This window comes from Colobus angolensis, unplaced genomic scaffold (genome assembly GCF_000951035.1).
Source record: "Colobus angolensis palliatus isolate OR3802 unplaced genomic scaffold, Cang.pa_1.0 Scaffold14, whole genome shotgun sequence".
Classification (NCBI taxonomy): Eukaryota; Metazoa; Chordata; class Mammalia; order Primates; family Cercopithecidae; genus Colobus; species Colobus angolensis.
In genome coordinates this window covers 1,279,601-1,298,356 of record NW_012114488.1, presented here as the reverse complement: position 1 = coordinate 1,298,356, position 18,756 = coordinate 1,279,601, and the positions used below count along the sequence as shown (strand labels likewise).

Genomic DNA, 18,756 nt, shown 5'->3' with positions numbered 1-18,756 from the left:
AAATCCCCACCTCTGCACCAGCTAGGATGAAGAAGAGCAGCCTGCCTCCAGCTCAGCCTGCAGCGGGCCCCTCGCTCTCTCTTGGCCGCCTGGGAAACTGGCCTCCCTCCTCTCAGTTCTGGGCTCCTTGACTTCTTTCTTCAACAGCACATACCCAATACACTTCTCAGGCTAAACTCTCACTTCTCCTGTGCGCCACCCCCAGAACCAGGAGGGGACACTACCTTCTACTGCAGAGTGTGATAATGTCATAACATTCTACGAGGGGAAATCCGATCACCACACACGTCCATGGCAAGTGACTATGCTGGCGACTCCCTTAAGCCAGGGTCTCATCTGGTTTGAAACTGGAGGCAGTAATATCACTGAACAGGTAACCAAGAAGTTGTTTTTAAACATCAGAGGCTTTGTGGACAGGCAGTGGCCGAAAGAAGAAGAAAAAGGTGGGACCTAGACTATCCCACAAATAGGCATGTCCGGTTTCCTGGGCCTCTGCGTCCTGATATGGAAGGTAGGAACTAATACTACCTGTTCGGCCAACCCTACAGATTGGTGAGAGTGAAGTGAAACAGTTACTATTACGCTTCGTAGAAAGTCTTCCCAGCCTGTGGAATACTCCGCTACTCACAGAGTGCCAGGGTTTGCCTCTCTAAAGATACTTTGTCAAATGACCATGAAATTTTGCAGACAAGTAGACGACAAGGTTCTTTTTCTGAATTTCAAAATTATCTCCAAATGGCTTTCTGATTGCTCTTGGGCATTAAATCAACGAATCAATAAGAGCTCATTTCAAAGTCTTCCATAAATCATAAATTATTAGGAACTTACTTTTTACAGAAGGCCTGCACTATCAAATCAATCCTCCCATAAATGCCACTTCACCTTTAAAACTCAGTTCACACTTTACAAGGTGCTCTCATATTTGTTTCATGTAATGTAACAATGCTCTGAATGAATAAAATAGGCATTACCATACATCCCATCTTACTAAAGAAGAATGGAAATGGCACAGCTGGATCTACAACTCCAGCCTCTTTTTTGTTGTTGTTGTGTTTTGACTAGATACGGGGTTTCACCATGTTGGCAAGGCTGCTCTCAAACTCCTGGCCTCAAGCGATCTCCTCACCTCAGCCTCCCAAAGTGCTGGGATTACAGGCTTGAGCCACCGTGCCCAGCCCTAGAACTCCAGCGTCTTTGAGAGCCTAAACACAGAACACCAAACGGGATCTTTTTCCTAGCCTGAGATGGAGTAGAGAGAAGTTAATTCACACGTACCACGGACGCCTCGGGGTAGTAGGGCTTCTCTTGTGGGAGCACTGCAGAAAAGACTCCAAGATAGGCAGGTAAAAAAAATGACCTTTCTCTCGCTCTATTGGTTAGTGCTGACAAAGTGTGACTCTCACGTGGGAAGAGAATTCCACTCAGCCAGCCTGTCTTCCATCTCCATCGTGGCGCCTAGGTACCAGCTGGGCCTCCCCTAAGCTTCGAGCCTCTCCCTGCCAATGTTCCGCCTCCCACCCTTGAAGAAAAGCCTGCAAAGGCCTTGCTGTTTTTCAGCTCATTCACTGGCCAACGTGCTGCAGAACAGATGCTCTTTTTTTTTTTTTTTAAATCACAACAGCAAACACTCCATGTACAAATGAAAACATTTAGGAATAAAAGTGGGCTGGAGGCGACAGCACAGCTGAATAACGGACAATCTGTTCTAAGATTCAGGCCTGAGAGAAGTGAGGCAGACTCTAAAGGAATCCTATTTCCATCAAGAGTTTCAATGTGGGAAAAAAAAAAAAAAAAAAAGGTCGATTTCGAGTCAGGTACTGTTCTGCCTCTCCTCCTCCCTGACGGATCACTTTTTAGGGTGCAAGGGGCAAAAAGGCTGCTATAAGCCCTTGGCATGTGTAACATTTGAAAGCTTATTTGTAAGAATGTACTCAATTCAGTTGGAGTTACTTCATATTATCCTTACTATGCTTATTTGATATATATATATATCAAATATATATAAAAATGTATGTATCAAATATACATACATATACATTTTTTTTTTACATAAAAGAAACAATATTCTAGACAGCTAGAGCAGTGTCAAAGGGTAGTCCTGGGGCACCTACATGAGAACCACCTGGATGATCATTAAAAGTGCAGACTCCTCCTCAATTTCCATTAAGGGAGAGGTTCTGCTTTATTTTTCTTTGTAGGTAGCCAAGGCTGTACTCAGATATTGCTAATAGGGAAGAAACACTGGTCTCCTGTTAACCTGAGGACACTAGGGCCAGAGGTCAGGAAGAGGGATCACTTTCCCCATCAACACATCTTTCTAGAAGTGCTGCCTCTCCTTCTATAACTGTGAAGCACCCATTACTATTCCTTAAAGCCCAAAGCGGGGTTATAGTAGGATGATGGATATAGGAGATGTTGGCATTAAAAAAAAAAAAAAATGTGCAGATTCCTGGACTTCATCCCCAGCCAACGGAGTCAGAAGCAACGGGCATGAGAACTGAGGATCTGCATTTCAACCAGGTCAGTTTTCGTACACAATAAAGTTTGGGAACCACTATTCTACACAATAAGGTATTAAATTAGGAAAATCACAAGTTGAGAGACTGGAGTGAGGACAAGTAACAGGACAAGGAGGAACACTCAGTGGGTTTCAAACACAGGTACCATCGGTAAAACTGCATATCCACAGGTGAGAAAACATGGCCTTTTACTTATGAAGACAGCCAACCAAAGTCCAAATCGAGGGCAGATGTGGATGGGAAGAGAATGAGCTAAGTTTGAGGTGGCTATCAACTCAGTCTTCGAATAAGTCAGGGAGATAAACAGCCCTGTTTTGGTGTACAGTTGGTTTTCAGTATATTAATAGATTTTTCATTAAAGCCTACTTCAAGAAAAATCACTTCTGGAATTTTACAACTCAAAAGTGACTTACCTGTAAAGAGTTTGAAAATTATTTTAAATACATAGCCTTGTTAAACCAAAATTGTAGACAAAAACGGAACAGTGAATGAATCAACACATTCCATATGGTGTGAGGCAGTCCGAAGTTCACAGACACGGGGTAAGTGCTGATTACACAATGTGTATACTGCTTTTGGCAATATACTGTTTTTTGCAAGTTACTTTCCTCAGTAAGATATATTTTAACAATATTTCTTAAACTCTTGATTAGAAGAAAATTATTCCAAAAGCAGCTATCAATGCAAAGTAGTGTTTATTTCATATAATTTTCCAATCTTTCAAATCATTTCATCAGACTTTCCCTGTGGTGACTACCAGAAGATTGGTGGTCTAGCCATCTTGGGTTCTGAGGCAAGCTCTGTGCTTTCTAGCTTCCCCTGGGAAGTTACTTAACCTCTGGGCCTCAATTTATTTTTTTTTTTAAATACAATGCAGATGAACAGACAGAGCTGAACATTGTTTGTTAGGGATGAGTAGGCACCAAATACACAACGCTGTTATACCTAGCTCATAATTTTCCTGCATAAAAAATCAACTGGTCTTTTTATACTATTATGGGAAGGCCAGGCATTTTTACAGAATTAAGGATTAAAATCTTGTTGCACAAAATAGAAATAATCAGGACTAATGTATAAAAAGGTGAGAGTTACCCGTTAATTCCGACAGCTCAAATATAATTTTGAAATATGAAATAACTCTTTCTTCATTAATTTAGATCAAGTTTGTCCAACTCACAGCCTGCATGCGGCCCAAGACAGCTTTGAATGCGGCTCAACACAAATTTGTAAACGTTCTTAAAACATGATGAGATTTGTGATTTTTTTTCTTTTAGTCATCAGCTATTGCTAGTGTTAGTGTATTTTATGTGTGGCACTAGACAATTCTTCTTCTTCCAATGTGCCCCAGGGAAGCAAAAAGATTGGACACCCCTGATTTAGATGCAAAGTCTGATTCCAAGGAGTAACATTAATAAAAAGCAAAAAGAACCCAAAAGATCATAATCATGGTCATCTATTGCACCAGTTTTTATTCAACATGACTCTAGAAAGAAGCTTATCCTAGAGGCAAAATGTCTGCTGCAGACATAGACCGTTTTAAATTTAGCTGTAATCTATTTCAAAGGCTGACACTTTCAAAATGCTCTGATTAAGTGGGATGGTCGGACATAATCTACAATGCATCCAAGAGAATTATACCTCTCCCTTATGACCATGCATTCCTACAGGACAATAATTTTTTCTTTGCAAGATGTGGACTGTATTTTTTAATTATTCTGACTGCTTTATTTAAACTTTTACTTGACGTTGAGGGGTACAGGTGCAGGTTTGTGATACAGGTGAACTTGAGTCACAGGAGTTTGTTGCACAGATTATTTCGTCACCCAGGTACTAAGCCCAGTACCCGACAGTTATTTTTTCTGCTCCTCTCCCTCCTCCCGCCCTCCACCCTCAAGGAGGCCCCAGTGTCTGTTGTTCCCCAATTTGTGTCCGCATGTGTTTGTCATAGAAATGTTATTTAAACAGTTTATAGAGAAACATTTGTGCATTAAAAAAAACACTGAGTACTAGCATATTTTACGAAGAAAACTACCTTTCCCTAGCTACCATCATTGGTAATAAAATCATTCATTCGTTGAAGTCTAAGCACCTGGTAAGCGCCAAGCACAAGGTGGGAGAGCTATAAAAATGAGCTACTGGCCCCGCCCTTGAAGAGTTCCTAATTCCAGATGGCAAGAAAAGGTCTATAAACATCACTGTAAGAAACAAAATCTTAAATGTGTACAAGGTGCCTTGAAAGGCACATTAGAAGGCACAATTAAGCTTGAAAGATGTGGGAGAAATTCAACTGAAGATATTTTAGCTAAGACTTAAAAACTGAGTAAATGAGAAGGAGCTTGAGGGGTCCATGATGGGAGGGGAGTGGAAAGAGTAGAGTGCACTCCAGGCAGAGAGGATACCGTGCAAAAGATGTGGACAAGAGGTGCTAATGAACCCACGGCTGGGGCCTGGGAGGGGAAAGGAGGTGTGAATAAAGGGGAAAGAGTGCCTAGACATGAATTTGGACTGGAAGATTTCAATCAGTCAAATCACAATGGTGTGCTTAGTATGTCTGGATTTTTTCCCCCAAGGCCAAACTGGAGTCTTTTGTGTTTGTTAAAAATGTCCAGTAGAAGCCGGCTGCGGTGGCTCAAGCCTGTAATCCCAACACTTTGGGAGGCCAAGGCAGGTGGACCACCTGAGGTCAGGAGAGTTCGAGACCAGTCTGGCCAACATGGGGAAACTTCGTCTCTACTAAAAACACAAAAATTCGCTGGGAGTGGTGGTGCACACCTGTAATCCCAGCTACTCGGGAGGCTGAGCAGGACAATCACTTGAATCCAGGAGGTGGACGTTGCAGTGACCCAGGATGAAGCCATTGCATTCCATCCTGGGTGACAGGGTAAAAACTCCTTCCAAAAAAAAAAAAAACTCAAAACACAAAATGTCCAGTAGAGACACATGTCAGCTTTACTCTAAGTATAATTAATCCTGGCCGCAAGTGGAGAGCAGATCACAGGCCAGGAGGCAAGGTGGCCTGTGGGGTAGCTGTTGCAGTACCTTCCAGGTGAGAAATTGTGGGACTTAAAGCGGCAGCAGTCAGAATGCTGAGCAGGGATGGATGCAAGTGGCATTCAGGACACAGACTGACATGCACATGGAGGATGGAGGAACAGGAGTATGATTTCAGTTGTTAGCTTGGGTGGTAAGTGAATCATATCACCATCATCAAAGCTGAAGAACCGGGGTGAATGAGGAGACGCTGCATGGCGCTCAGGAAGGAAGGGGCTGGGTCATCAGGAAGGTCTGATTATACTGGACTGGCTCACCTGGGGGCAGCACCTCACTGAGACGCATCTGCAGCTTGGGAAGGAGAGGACCAGAAAAATAAATCTGGGTCATTCTTGTATAGGTAGTGGTGGAAACTATGGGAATGGATGAGAAAACAGCTGGCAAAGAAACCCTTGCTATATACTATGACACTATTTAATGAGTAAGTGAACTTACGGGACACCCACTTGATAGACTTTCCCCCAGCCCATTAAAGGTGATCACATTGGAGACCGTGAGGCAATGTGGAAAAGTGCTTGACCTGTCCAGTTAAAAAGATCACAGCAGACATTTGACCAGGTGCAATGGCTCACATCTGTAACCCCAGCACTTTGGGAGGCTGAGGCGGGTGGATCACTTGAATTAAGCATTCGAGACCAGCCTGGCCAATTATGGTGAAACCCTGTCTCTACTAAAAATACAAAAATTAGCCCAGCATGGTGATGTGCACCTGTAATCCCAGCTATTCAGGAGGCTGAGGCAGGAGAACTGCCTGAATCCAGGAAATGGAGGATGCAGTGAGCCGACACAGTGCCACTGCACTCCAGCCTGGGCAACAGAGCAAGACCCTGTCTTTAAAAAAAAAAAAAAAAAAAAGGATCAGAGTAGGCATTTAACATATACAAATCTCAAAAGTATTATGAAAGAAGCCAGAGACAAAAAACAGCATACTGTATCTTTCCATTTAAATCAGAATATAGTTCAGACAAAACCTGTGATGATAAAGGTTAAATCAGTGTTTGCTTCTCGGGGGAGGGGTGTTCCACTGTGAAATGGCATGAGGCAATTTTCTGGATTGACAGAAACAGTCTATGCTTGATAAGGATGTAGGTTTTAGGAGTATATGTCTGTCAAAAGTGATGGAATAATTAGCATTCCATTGTATGAAAATTATACCTTAATTTAGAAAATCATAGTATGAAGTTGTATATATTCATATAAACTAAGAAAAGTGAAAATGCAAATAAAGTTACGTCAGGGCAGTGGAGCTACGGGCTGTTTTCTTTTCACTTAAAAATTTTAATTTTCATACACTGTTCTAAAAAAAAAAAAAAAGAATTTTAAAACATCAAATGCCTAAAAATATTTATCAATTACCCAGGAAAACAGAAAGCAGATTCTATTATTTTTCCATAGGAAACAGAAAAGAATCTCTACAATTATGGACTTTATACCTGGAGTTAACAAGAAAACACAAGAGACAGTAAAGATATCAACTTAGAGTATCAAAGAATCACTGGACCAAGGGGACACTTTTAAGAATTTCTGCAGAAGCAAAGTACCAGTGCTTCATGAGGGGAGGGTGGCTGAGACAGTGGAAACACATAGGCTGCTTTGGGTGTTGGCATGGTGAGAGTGAGAGGACAATGGGAAAGTCAGCGGATGCCGGGGACAGTGGGAGGCTGCTAGATTCGGAAAGTGGAAAGCACAGACTCTACCTGGGTTTAGTGCTCCTGAGTTTATCAGTTGTCCTCTTTCCTTGCAGTTCTTAATAGTTTGGGTACCTCGTCTCAGCTTTCATAGAGAAGGTGAAGAAACATTACCCAATGGGAGAGTGACATTAACTCCCATCGCCCCACCCCCATTACTTTGGAGGGGAAAAGTGGGTGCTCTGATGACGGCGATAGTGGCAGCTCTCTTTTCTTGAGTTGCTGTGATGGGCCAGGTACTACGCCATTGCTTTATATGCATTACTATTTTATTCAAGCCCCACAATAACCCAGCGAAATATATACTGATTTCATATCACCAGTGAAACAACCGCACTCAAAGAAGTTAGGTGACACCCAGCCAGGAGTGGGTGGACAAACACTTAGGCTTTGACTCCACACCCCAGACTCTACTGGATCAGGACAATACTCTGATGAGGTCTCATTTCCACTTGAGTCTGAAGAGCCTGTCGTTCGGGATTTCTGGTAATACCGAGTCTAATGACTATTCCTCTCTGTGGCATAGATGATGCCCTCACAAAACGGCCCCTGTGGTTAATGACTACACAGCTGTCAAGCTGCATACATCCTAATACCTATTATTTACTAGCAGTTAACACTTGGTGCTAGATGCTTCACAATGCATTACCTCATGTAATCCTCACAACCACCCTTGGGGCAGACGATCGGCACCGCCATTTTCACCGAGGGTGAAATTGGGACGGAAGAGATACAAAGCGACTTCTCCTAAGTCCCTAAGTCCCTCAGTTACCACAGATGTGGCCCCGGACAGTGTGACAGCATGAGCCTAACCACTTGACTGCCTTCAAATTTAAAACTGGGTTCCCAACTTTGCTATGGAAACCCGTCTCAACTCATACTGAAACTAACAATCCCACTGGTAGCTTTGAGAGTATTCTTCCTGGACCGCTTCATCACAAGTGTTTACAGCTTTCGCTTCCCTCCACTTACAGAACCAAAACCCTTCTCCAAGCAGAGAAGGGCTACCATCAGACGTATACCTGCTGCAACAGCAGCAATGACGCATTCCCTAAGAGGCCAGTACTGGGTGACTGAGGATCTAGACAGGCCACCCACTGTACCAACACTCTGGAGGCAGCAGAAGCAGCGCACCAGGGCAGCCTCCTTATCACGGACACAAAGGTGACAGTGCGCACAGGCCATTACGGCTATTTCCTGTCAGGCTACCTGACTCACTGGAGGTGCTGAATCCCTGGGCCCCAATTGCAGTTGATTAATTGTTCTGTCTACTAAAATGTAAAAACAGCATCCTTCATTCAAGCAGAGTGAATGAGCACAGTGTTCCATTCTCATTGCTGCCTTGTCTTGGGAGACAGGCTGAAAAGTGAACCTCTAGGTAGGCTCACCTCCACTTCCACTGGGTTATAATGAACTCTGAAACACACAAAAAGGCCTCTTTCCTGATCTTCTAACTCTTTATTACATTATTTAAGGCATGGACAAAAGCAAATTGGGTTGGTCATTTAGGTAATCATAAGGGTGACTGTCAAGTAACATGGCAGAAAGCCTGCAAAGTCTGAGAGCTGGGCTGTCTCTCAGCTGGGGTTTCTTTGAACTGTTTCACCAGAACTCTCAAGTCTTTGGGATTCTGAAGTTTCCATCTGTCTTAAAATTACTTTTCCATAAAGAGGCCTTCATTTGCACAGCCTAAAATAAAGTCAGGACTGATGTCTTGGCTAGGTATTAAGAATCTGGATGGTTAGTCAGGGATTTGGCCTCACCTCCCACTAGAAGGGGAAAAGGGAACAGGAATGCAGAAAAGTCTTTTACAGAGTCTTGCTCTGTTGGCCAGGCTGGAGTGCAGTGGCACAATGACAGCTCACTACAGCCTCGAAGTCCTGGGCTCAAGCAGTCCTCCCACCTCAGACTCCTGAGTAACTGGACAACAGGCACACACCACCATGCCTGGCTGATTTTTAAATTATTTTTTGTAGAGTCAGGGTCTTGCTATATTGCTCAAGCTAGTCTCAAACTACTGGCCTCAAGTGATCCTCCCACCTCAGCCTCCCAAAGCGCTGGGATTACAGGTGTCAGCTACTACACCCAGCCCAGAGAAAGTCCTGACCCCACACTCACTGCCCTTTGATTTTTGCTCTGGTGAAGGTGGGAGAATTAAGTGTTCAAATCCAGCAAATCAGGTTGGCAGTGTGGTCCTGTCCAAAAGAAAAATGGGCAGTTTCTCCTAGAGTTGGGTGAACACAATTTGCTTCTCTAAGGTTGTTACCTTGCATTATTCACACAACATACCTGGGCATATTTTGGTGGAGACTGTAACACACACAGAAAACCGCAAAGGGCAAGGAAATCAGTCCTAGAATGATCAGCTCGAGATCTGGCTGAAGCTGAAGCAGGAAGCTGATTCTCTAGGCTGAGGAGCCCAGGGCAGAAAGAGGAACCCCAAAGCGGTCAGTTCACTCCAAGACAGGAGTTGACACAGAAAAGGCAGTGTCGGCTGGGCGCGGTGGCTCACACCTGTAATCCCAGTACTTTGGGAGGCCGAGGTCAAGAGATCGAGACCATCCTGGCCAACACTGCGAAACCCCATCTCTACTAAAAATACAAAAATGAGCTGGGCATGGTGGTGTGCGCCTGTAGTCCCAGCTACTCGGGAGGCTGAGGCAAAAGAATCGCTTGAACCCAGAGGTTGCAGTGAGCCGAGATTGTACCACTGTACTCCAGTTTGGCGACGAAGTAAGACTCCGTCTCAAAAAAAAAAAAAAAAGAAAAAGAAAAAGAAAAGAGAAAAGAGAAAAGCAAAGCAAAGCAAAGCAAAGGCAGTGTCTTGTCTGTTCCATAAACCCTAAGGACTTCCAGGAAGGACTGGAATTAAAATAAGAGTGCAACCTAGAAACTGCAGGGGTGGGTGGTAGATGTTGAGACATGGGGCTTCCCGTGGAGCAGAGAGGTGGTTCACCATCAGCCCCCTCCAAATGGTAAGATTAACATAGAATGTACCTTTTTCAGCCAGGTTGCCCTAATGGACAGTATCCTTTCAATTTCATACTCACTACTCACAAACTAACCCTTGGAAGCACAATGGATTTCCTGTTTATCAAGAGGGGAAACTTTCACTACTGTCATATGAAAGGCGGTTCAGAAAAAAAAATTGACAACATTATTTAACAGGAATTCACACAATTACAAAAATAATTCTGTCCCTCTCTTCAGCAAGAGAAATGTTTTGCTCATCAGAAGTTCTGCTAGGCTTAGTCAGATCAGTGCCAGGAATTCTGTGAACTGAAGGTCAAGCTGCCAAGATTCAAAAGAAATGTCGATAGTTAAGTGTTCGCCCAGATACCAGACAGGGAGTGCCAACAGCTCCCAGCATGCAACTCCAGCCACAATGCAGACAGGACAACCACATTTTCCAGTGTTCCCCTTGTCCCATCAAATTTAACAACAACAACAACAACAACGAAAAGCTCTTACCTAGTTCTCCCCGGAGGTTAACAAGTTCTTGAGATAGGGTTTTGTGTTGTTTCAGCACTTCCTCCCGCTGCGGAAAACACACATCAAGTTACTCATGTTTTCAAGAGGGTCCCTTTCAGTAAGGTACACAGTTGTTATCACTAGGAAAATGAGACCCACTATGGGGAAGCCAAGATATGAATCATTTAGACTAACAATTTGTGTTGTGAAAAGAAACACAGTCGTCCCTTAGTCGTTAAGGAAATTCGTAATTCAAAAATCTGTATTTTTGCAGGTCCCAGTGAAACTCTGGTTTGAGGCAGTGAATGGCCCATTTAGAAATATTTACTTTGAGCCAGGGCTTCACTGCTGATCCATAGAACCTTTCGGCTAATGCATACTGTACTTAAGACGTAATGCGTTCTCCTCCTCCAAGGGCAATAAACATCTAATCAGTTTAAGATAAATATTTAATGTTCTAAACACAGGCACATATACGCACTTTGTCCTATAGTTGCAAATAAAAAAGTTTCGTTATAATGCCAATCCTTCTAAAAGAAAGATAAAAAGTTTGTTAGAAAGCTGCAGCAGAAAGACAATCCTTTAAAGACAAAATTAAAGTAATTTTTTTCAGCTACATCCCATTTTCTAAGGATTATGATAGTTTGGATCAGTGATAATTCTAAATCGATGTTAGAGAAACAAACCAAAGAAAACCAGATGGCTGTTTTTAGTATTAGAGAAGCAATTATCAACCTTGAGCTAAAGAATCATTTCCAAGTTACCAGCAACTCATGGCAATCACACATACACACATACTTACACAAACACAGTAATTACATACAGTTCCTTAAAAGGTAGATTCCCTAGCACCAGGGAGTAACTAAAAAAAAAAAACGAAGAATTTCAAAGCTCACTGAAAAATGCCCTCACGAGGATCACCCAAGACGGAGCTCCCACCGCATCCTGATCACAGCGTTGCAGAGATCATGAGACCCGGCCTTTGCAGGCAAGAGTTGCTTGTCATTCCAAGCATTTTCCCCGAATTCCAGACAGCCTCTGCAGTAGTCCTGACATTCTTCCAGAAAAGCACTATAAACAAATACTAATTACCCTTGGTGCTGCACATGGAGAATAGAGGCACATTTTGCTGCTCGGGCAGCCCATTTTCCAGCTTCTGTCTCCGAGTCCCCCCACCCCTCGCACTGTCCAAGAAGCATACAGGTGGCCGCGCCACCCACCAGTCGGGTCTGTCTACATTCAAAGCTCTGGCAGGAGGCGTGCCATTGGCCCTCGGGCGTCTTACTTCATGTCCTGCAGGTTACCGTGCGCCTCGGATTCCTCACTCACAGAAGCTGATACTGCAGCTTCTGCCTTTGGCACAGGCAGCCTGCGATTACTTAAAGCCACAGCCTTTCATTTATGAAAAACGAGAGGCAGGCATTAGACTGATCGATTGCCATTTAGTTAAATATCAGCTGCAACGGGGGAAAGAAAAAGTGACCCCCTCTGCATGGATAATGGAGTTATTTTTAGACTTGTGAGCCTTTTTCCTCCCCTCTCTAATTGGGGTCATTAAATGATCACACTTACTAATAGAAAAGGGAAACTTGTTCTTCAAAACGCGTATACTAAATGAGGTTATGAACTAGGTGAAGAGAAAGGAAAGGGGCGTGCTGTCGTTTAGAATTTTAAATGGCATTATGAAAAGAGCGGTGTTTCAAAATAAGTCCGAAGTGCTGACTGCAGAGTTGGAGACCCCATATATTTTTAACTTTTACTTCGTTCTCACCTCTCAGTAACAGCTCAGGACATCAAGTCTAAATGCCAACACTGAAACGTGGTCAGCAGGGACTGGGATTTAAGAGACACTTTTCACTGAGTACCTTCTGGCCTCAATGGTATTCTAAATATTTGGTTTTTTAAAATATGTTATTAAGTTGTTCTGAAACCACCAATGAGTCTGAGTTTTTTAAATTAACAAGTAATTGGTTTTCTAATGCAGAAATTTAAGTGAGGAAAATCAGCCTGTATAATAATGGAAGAAAAACATAAAAGTATGTATCATATATACTTCTCCTCATGTCAGAAATTTAAGACTTAATTTTGTTTAGTAATTTACTTCAAGTAAATACCAGGAAGCTTTGCCACTCAAGTAACAGGAAAAACAAGACAGCTTTACTAAATCCCCACAAGAAATCCTGAAACTCATTTGGTGAACTTGCTTAAAATTCACTTTTCAGTACTAGCCAAGTTGCTAATAGAAGGAAGAGATGGCAAGAAAATTAAATCATTTTTCAAATTTATGGAAACTATGGGAAGATGAAAAAAATTAAAAATTACAGTTAGTATAATTTCAAAGAATAATTTTGTGAAAACATTATGTTCTGTTGCAAAAATACACCAGGTGATTTTTTACTTATTAAAGGGAGTTTTGGGAAAGTGAGTTTCACCAAGCACGTCGACATTTCTCCAAACTTCAACTCCACTGCACTCCGCGGCCCTGTCCTTAATGCCTCAGAAACTACTGACATCTTCCAGCCTCTGTCAGGCACAGTAACAGCAACAGGAAAACCTTGAGGTCATCTTTCACTCTCTGTCTAAATGGGTTGTGCAAAAGTCAGTCAGTTCTTCCCTTGTCATGTGTCTTGAATCCACTGCGCTTTTTCTTTTAGTGCTATCTCCACACTAGTCCTGATCCTAGCCCATTCCTGGTCTATCAGAAGTATCCCTTCACCTTTCAGAGGGCTGGTAGATTATTAGTCCATATTCTTTGTATATATAAACTCCCTTGCTCACAACAAGCCTCGTTGAGTGCATTCGAAACAAATAAAAAAACTACTTCACCATAGTTCCGTGCACTTGAAGCATCCAGCCTCCCCTTTAGCCTCCCAGCCTCTCTCTTATGCAAGTCACACGGACCACACATATCTCACCTCCACATGCTTGTCAACACCACCTTCTCTAGAATGCAGGACTTTCTTTACTGACTCATTATATAAACCTTCTAGGAATGGTAAATATCATAGACAATATCGCCCTCCCCCAAATCAATAGAAAGACCATTTACCCTTCTAAATCGGTTGGTAACTTATTACTTCAAACTAATTAATCTAGCATTTTTCATAGCAGATGCTGTGAAAATACAGAAGAAATTTAAGACATGGTCCCTGCCTTCAAGAAGCACGGGGCCTACCTAGAACTAGAACATCCAGACTCAGTTCTTTTGGTCATTGATCAAGGCAGATGACCTCATCGGATGGGAAGCAGGAATGAAGAAAACGAAGGGCTTTATATACAATCCATAGGTGAAATGCTGACCCCCGTGCCCATACTGTAACAGACACATACTACGTGTTAGTTTCTGCCTGACTCTCCCTGATAGCTTGGCCTTTACATGTACTTACCCTTTACTTGTAGATGATAAAATGCATTATATGTCCCTTAGATATTGATTTACTGTTTCTTTTTACTCAGCTGCTCCTAGATCAGTGTTTCTGTCTTAGAGAATAAACTGTTAACCATCCAGGTAACAGGTTGATTCAATTCTCTTTGTATTGTAACATGTAGAATTTCACACAATGTGAAAAAAAGAGAAAAGTGGAAATCTGGATATAAAGATGCCTTTATGCTCATGCATTAAATATATGAAATGTTCCAAGAAAAAAAAAAATGGATTCACCATAATTGAATTAGGAGTCCCTGGGACACAGGCACTTATTCTCTGGCTGTGGTCCCATCGGTGGGCTTGCATTTTTGCTAGCCACTGGGTAGCATCAACAGCCCACAGGATCTTGCAGAGAAAAGCCACATCAGATGGCTCAGACGTGTGCTGCATCTGACCTCCTCCCCATCACCCACGCCACGAATTTGCTCAATGCATCTACGTTTTTTTGTTCCGAGACAACTTTACTGCTAGTGTCATTCAAAATTCAACTTCGTTTAGGTGCTACTTTAGGTAAAATTCCACTTGCAAAAAAAAAAAAAAAAAAAAAAGATTTGGAGGCATTTTGAAGAATGAGAGGTTTGGGGAGGGTGACCAGTTCAAGTTTACCTAGAAACCCACCCAACAGACCCTTTCATGAAGAAGCTTAATTATTACCATCACTACTGTTGTTCACTTCGGCTGTCTGTGCAGAATACTGTCTAAGCAAGGATAAACCAAGAATCAGAAAAAAAATTAAAGTAACGTTATTGTGTCTTTTGAGGAACACAGAGTGTGACATTAGTTCTCCGATTCATGAGACATCAGAATGTCTGATATGTAATGAAATATGTCTGCTACTACAGTGGGAAACTTAGAGTTATTAAGTAGACTTGCAACAAAAGCATGATAGTTGCAAGATTCTCTTAATCAACCATTTTTACCCATAATCTAAGGCTCTAATGCCATTTAGAAAAGATTAGCAATAACAAAATATATATACACACACACAAAATACCTATATATTATACATATACAAAAATACATAGACAATGTATATCATGTATGCAAAATGCATACACATTATATATGTATGCAATGTGTATCTATATGTATTTTATATATGTGTGTGTGTGTCTGTGTATAAACACAGTATACATACTTCTGTAATGGGAATGGGAACTAAAAGGTTAAAAGAGTTTTTAAAATTGTTTAACTTTGCCCAAGATTTTTGTTCTCCAACTATTTTTTTTTTTTTTTTGAGACAGGGTCTCACTCTGTCACCCAGGCTGGAGTGCAATGGCGCCATCTCCGGTCACTGCAACCTCCACCTCTTGGGTTAAGCGATTCTTGTGCCTCAGCCTCTCAAGTAGCTGGGACTACAGGCAAGTGACACGGTGCCTGGCTAATTTTTATATTTCTTGGTAGAGACAGGGTTTCACCATGTTGGCCAGGCTAGTCTCGAACTCCGGACCTCAAGTGATATGCCCACCTCAGCCTCCCAAAGTGTTGGGATTACAGGTGTGAGCCACCATGCCTAGCCTCCAACTGTTTTATAATAGTACTCAGTACATGTTACACAATCAGTAAATATTTGCTGATTACAAAATAAAGAGAACAAAGAACATTTACATAAGACTTTATGCTCATCCTGCATCTGGAATTCCATCCTCTCTGTTCACATGTTCACTCAGCTACACACTGTGTTGTTTATTAAAGCTGCTGGGATGCTTTCATAATAAAGAACTAGAGGTAGATCCTGCCCTCAGTAAATTTCCTATCTTAAAAAGCAAAAACAAGCATTAAACCGGTATCTCTAATATAATGCAGAGAATGAAAGAGAAGCATATATGCTCCCGGAATCCAGAGGTGGACAGAACGCAGATCTAGAAGGCCAGGAAATCATTCACTAAAGAGTGGGTTCTGGACTGGGCATGGCGGCTCATGCCTGTAATCCCAGCAGGCATTTGGGAGGCCGAGGCAGGTGGATCAGTTGAGGTGAGGAGTTTAAGACCAGCCTGGCCAACATGGTGAAACCTCATCTCTACTAAAACCACAAAAATTATCCGGGTACGGGGGTGGGCATCTGTAATCCCAACTACTCAGGAGGCTGAGTCAGGAGAATTGCTTGAACCCGGGTGGTGGAGGTTGCAGTGAGCTGAGATTGCACCACGGCACTCCAGCCAGCTGGGTGACAAAGCAAGCCACTGTCTTAAAAAAAAAAAAAAAAAAAAAAAAACCAGGTTCTGGAGCTATATTCAGTGCAGTCACCATTCCTTGGGTTTCAGGACCTAAATTTAGGTATAAGGTGAAATTCACACACAGTACGAGTGTCTGGGAAAGTCACTAGCAGCTTGCCATGTTGTGGACAATGCATCTCTGTAGATCCAACCCGTTGAATTTTTTTCCCTCTAGTGTTGGATCCACTCTCTCTCTAAATGAGCACCTGATAAAGGCCTCAGCTTGTGTTTCGAGGCCAGGTTGTATGAGGGAAAAGTGTCTTTAAACACTAAGATCGTGGAGAGTATAGAATGCTCACGCCACAAGAGGTGTTCAAGGACTGAGAAGACACCTAAAGGAAGGGCAGACTCCTGACTTGCATCTCAAATTGACTCCTGCGCCTTCTTCATTCATTGGGGGTGGGGGGCATACAAAGTGGACTTGTGTTCTTCATTTAATTTGCCTTTTTTTTTTTTTTTTTAAGATGGAATCTCGCTCTGTCGCCCAGGCTGGAGCGCAGTGGCGCAATCTGGGCTCACTGCAACCTCCACTTCTCAAAGTAAAGCGATTCTTCTACCTCAGCCTCCTGAGTAGCTGGGACTACAGGCACATACCACCATGCACAGCTAATTTTTGTAGTTTTAGTAGAGATGGGGTTTCACCTTATTGGTCAGGCTGGTCTTGAACTTCTGACCTCAGGTGATCCACTTGCCTTGGCCTCCCAAAGTGCTGGGATTATAGGCGTGAGCCACTGCGCCTGGCCTGCATTTTTCTTATTTTAGTTGTTTGTATACTGATCCATGTAAATTAAATGCAAGTGGTGATGTGATGCTGCTGTAAAACCGATCTGAACATGCAGGTATTGGGGGCAAGGACAGCAGCCCAGTAACAAAATGTGAACAAAGGATGAAGTACAGGAAGTTTATAGGACATTTTTAGTTGATAGCGTCCTAGACCTAGGTTTATGTCCTGGTTCTCCTCTTGCTAGCTATCTGATAGCAGGTAAATTACTTAACTCTATTTCTCAATTTTCTTATTTATAAATTCCAACTCATGTCTTTGGTGAGGATTTAAATAAGGTAAGTAAGAGTATCTGGCACTTAGTAAATATTAGGTTGGTGCAAAAGTAATTGCGGCTTTTGGCACGATGGCAACACCTCAATTACTTTTGCACCAACCTAGTATTCAATAAATCCTTCTTGCTTCTTCTCCATCTCTTTATGTACGGCTACAGCATCTGGGCATGAGAATAACATTAAAAGGGGCAGTTGCTACCAAATGATAAAAAGCCTTATAGTCCCAGTTAAAAACCAGAGTCTCCCCAAAACAAAATAACAATGTGAGTTACGTAATTATAAATTTCCTAGTAGCCACACTGAAAAAAGTTGAAAAAGATGAAGCTAATTTTAATATTTTATTTAACTCAAATAAATACAAAATAATATTTCAATATATTCAATATAAAAATTGTTAATGAGATAGTCTACATCCTTTGTTTTCATGCTAAGTTTTTGGAATCCAAGTGTATTTTACACTTACCACACATCTCAATTCAACGGATTACATTTCGAATGCTCAGTCTCATATGGCTAGTGGCTACTACACTGGATAGATGAGACACAGATAAGGGAGAACCACTGGAAGATTTAATCAGCAGCACGGGATGCTTTCGTAAGACGAAGCTGTCAGCAGTGCTTGGGATGGATTATAGGGGAGAAACAGTGCAAGCCTAATGATTGGTTAAAAAGTTGCTATCACAGGTTGGGCGTGGTGACTCACGCCTGTAATCCCAGAACTTTGGGAGGCCGAGGTGAGTGGATCACCTGAGGTCAGGAGTTCAAGACCAGCCTGGCCCACATGGCGAAACCCCGTTTCTACTAAAAAAATACAAAAACTAGCTGGGCATGGTGGCGGGTGCCTATAATCCCAGCTATTCAGGAGACTGAGGAAGGAGAATCGCTCGAACTCGGGAAGCAGAGGTTGCAGTGAGCCCAGATCACGCCATTGCATTCCAGCCTGGGCCAAAGAGCGAGACTCCATACCAATAAAAAACAAAAACAAAAAAAACAAACTTGCCATCATAATCTAGTGGACAGCTATCCAGGGTGTGAGCAAGGAGGGCATGAGTGGGGATCGCAAAGACATAGAAAGGGGAGAAACACTGTGGAATGAGAGTTCACAGGACTTGACATCATGAGGTGGATAAAGGAGAGAAAATAGTTGAGGATGGGAGCTATTAGGCTGGATATAGTAAAATAATCGGTTTACTTCTAAATATAAAAACTAATTGTTCCCCACATTTGATAGTATACAGTTTCTAGTTAGCTCACTTGGTTATATAAACACACTCTTGAGTTCCTTTCTTACAAATGAAAGAGAAACAAAAATACCATATACTATTACC

General features: G+C 42.3%; 1 protein-coding gene across 5 annotated transcripts in view; it reads right to left on the bottom strand.

Annotated features, from left to right (window-relative positions):
• The window catches only part of MTUS1 (microtubule associated tumor suppressor 1), a 161,317-nt gene that overhangs the window by 20,284 nt on the left and 122,277 nt on the right, over positions 1-18,756 (bottom strand). For all 5 annotated transcript variants that reach the window (XM_011934873.1, XM_011934875.1, XM_011934874.1 and 2 more), the window contains one exon: positions 10,730-10,796. In XM_011934873.1, the coding sequence (XP_011790263.1) occupies positions 10,730-10,796 (67 nt within the window). The remainder of the gene's footprint in view (positions 1-10,729; positions 10,797-18,756) is intronic.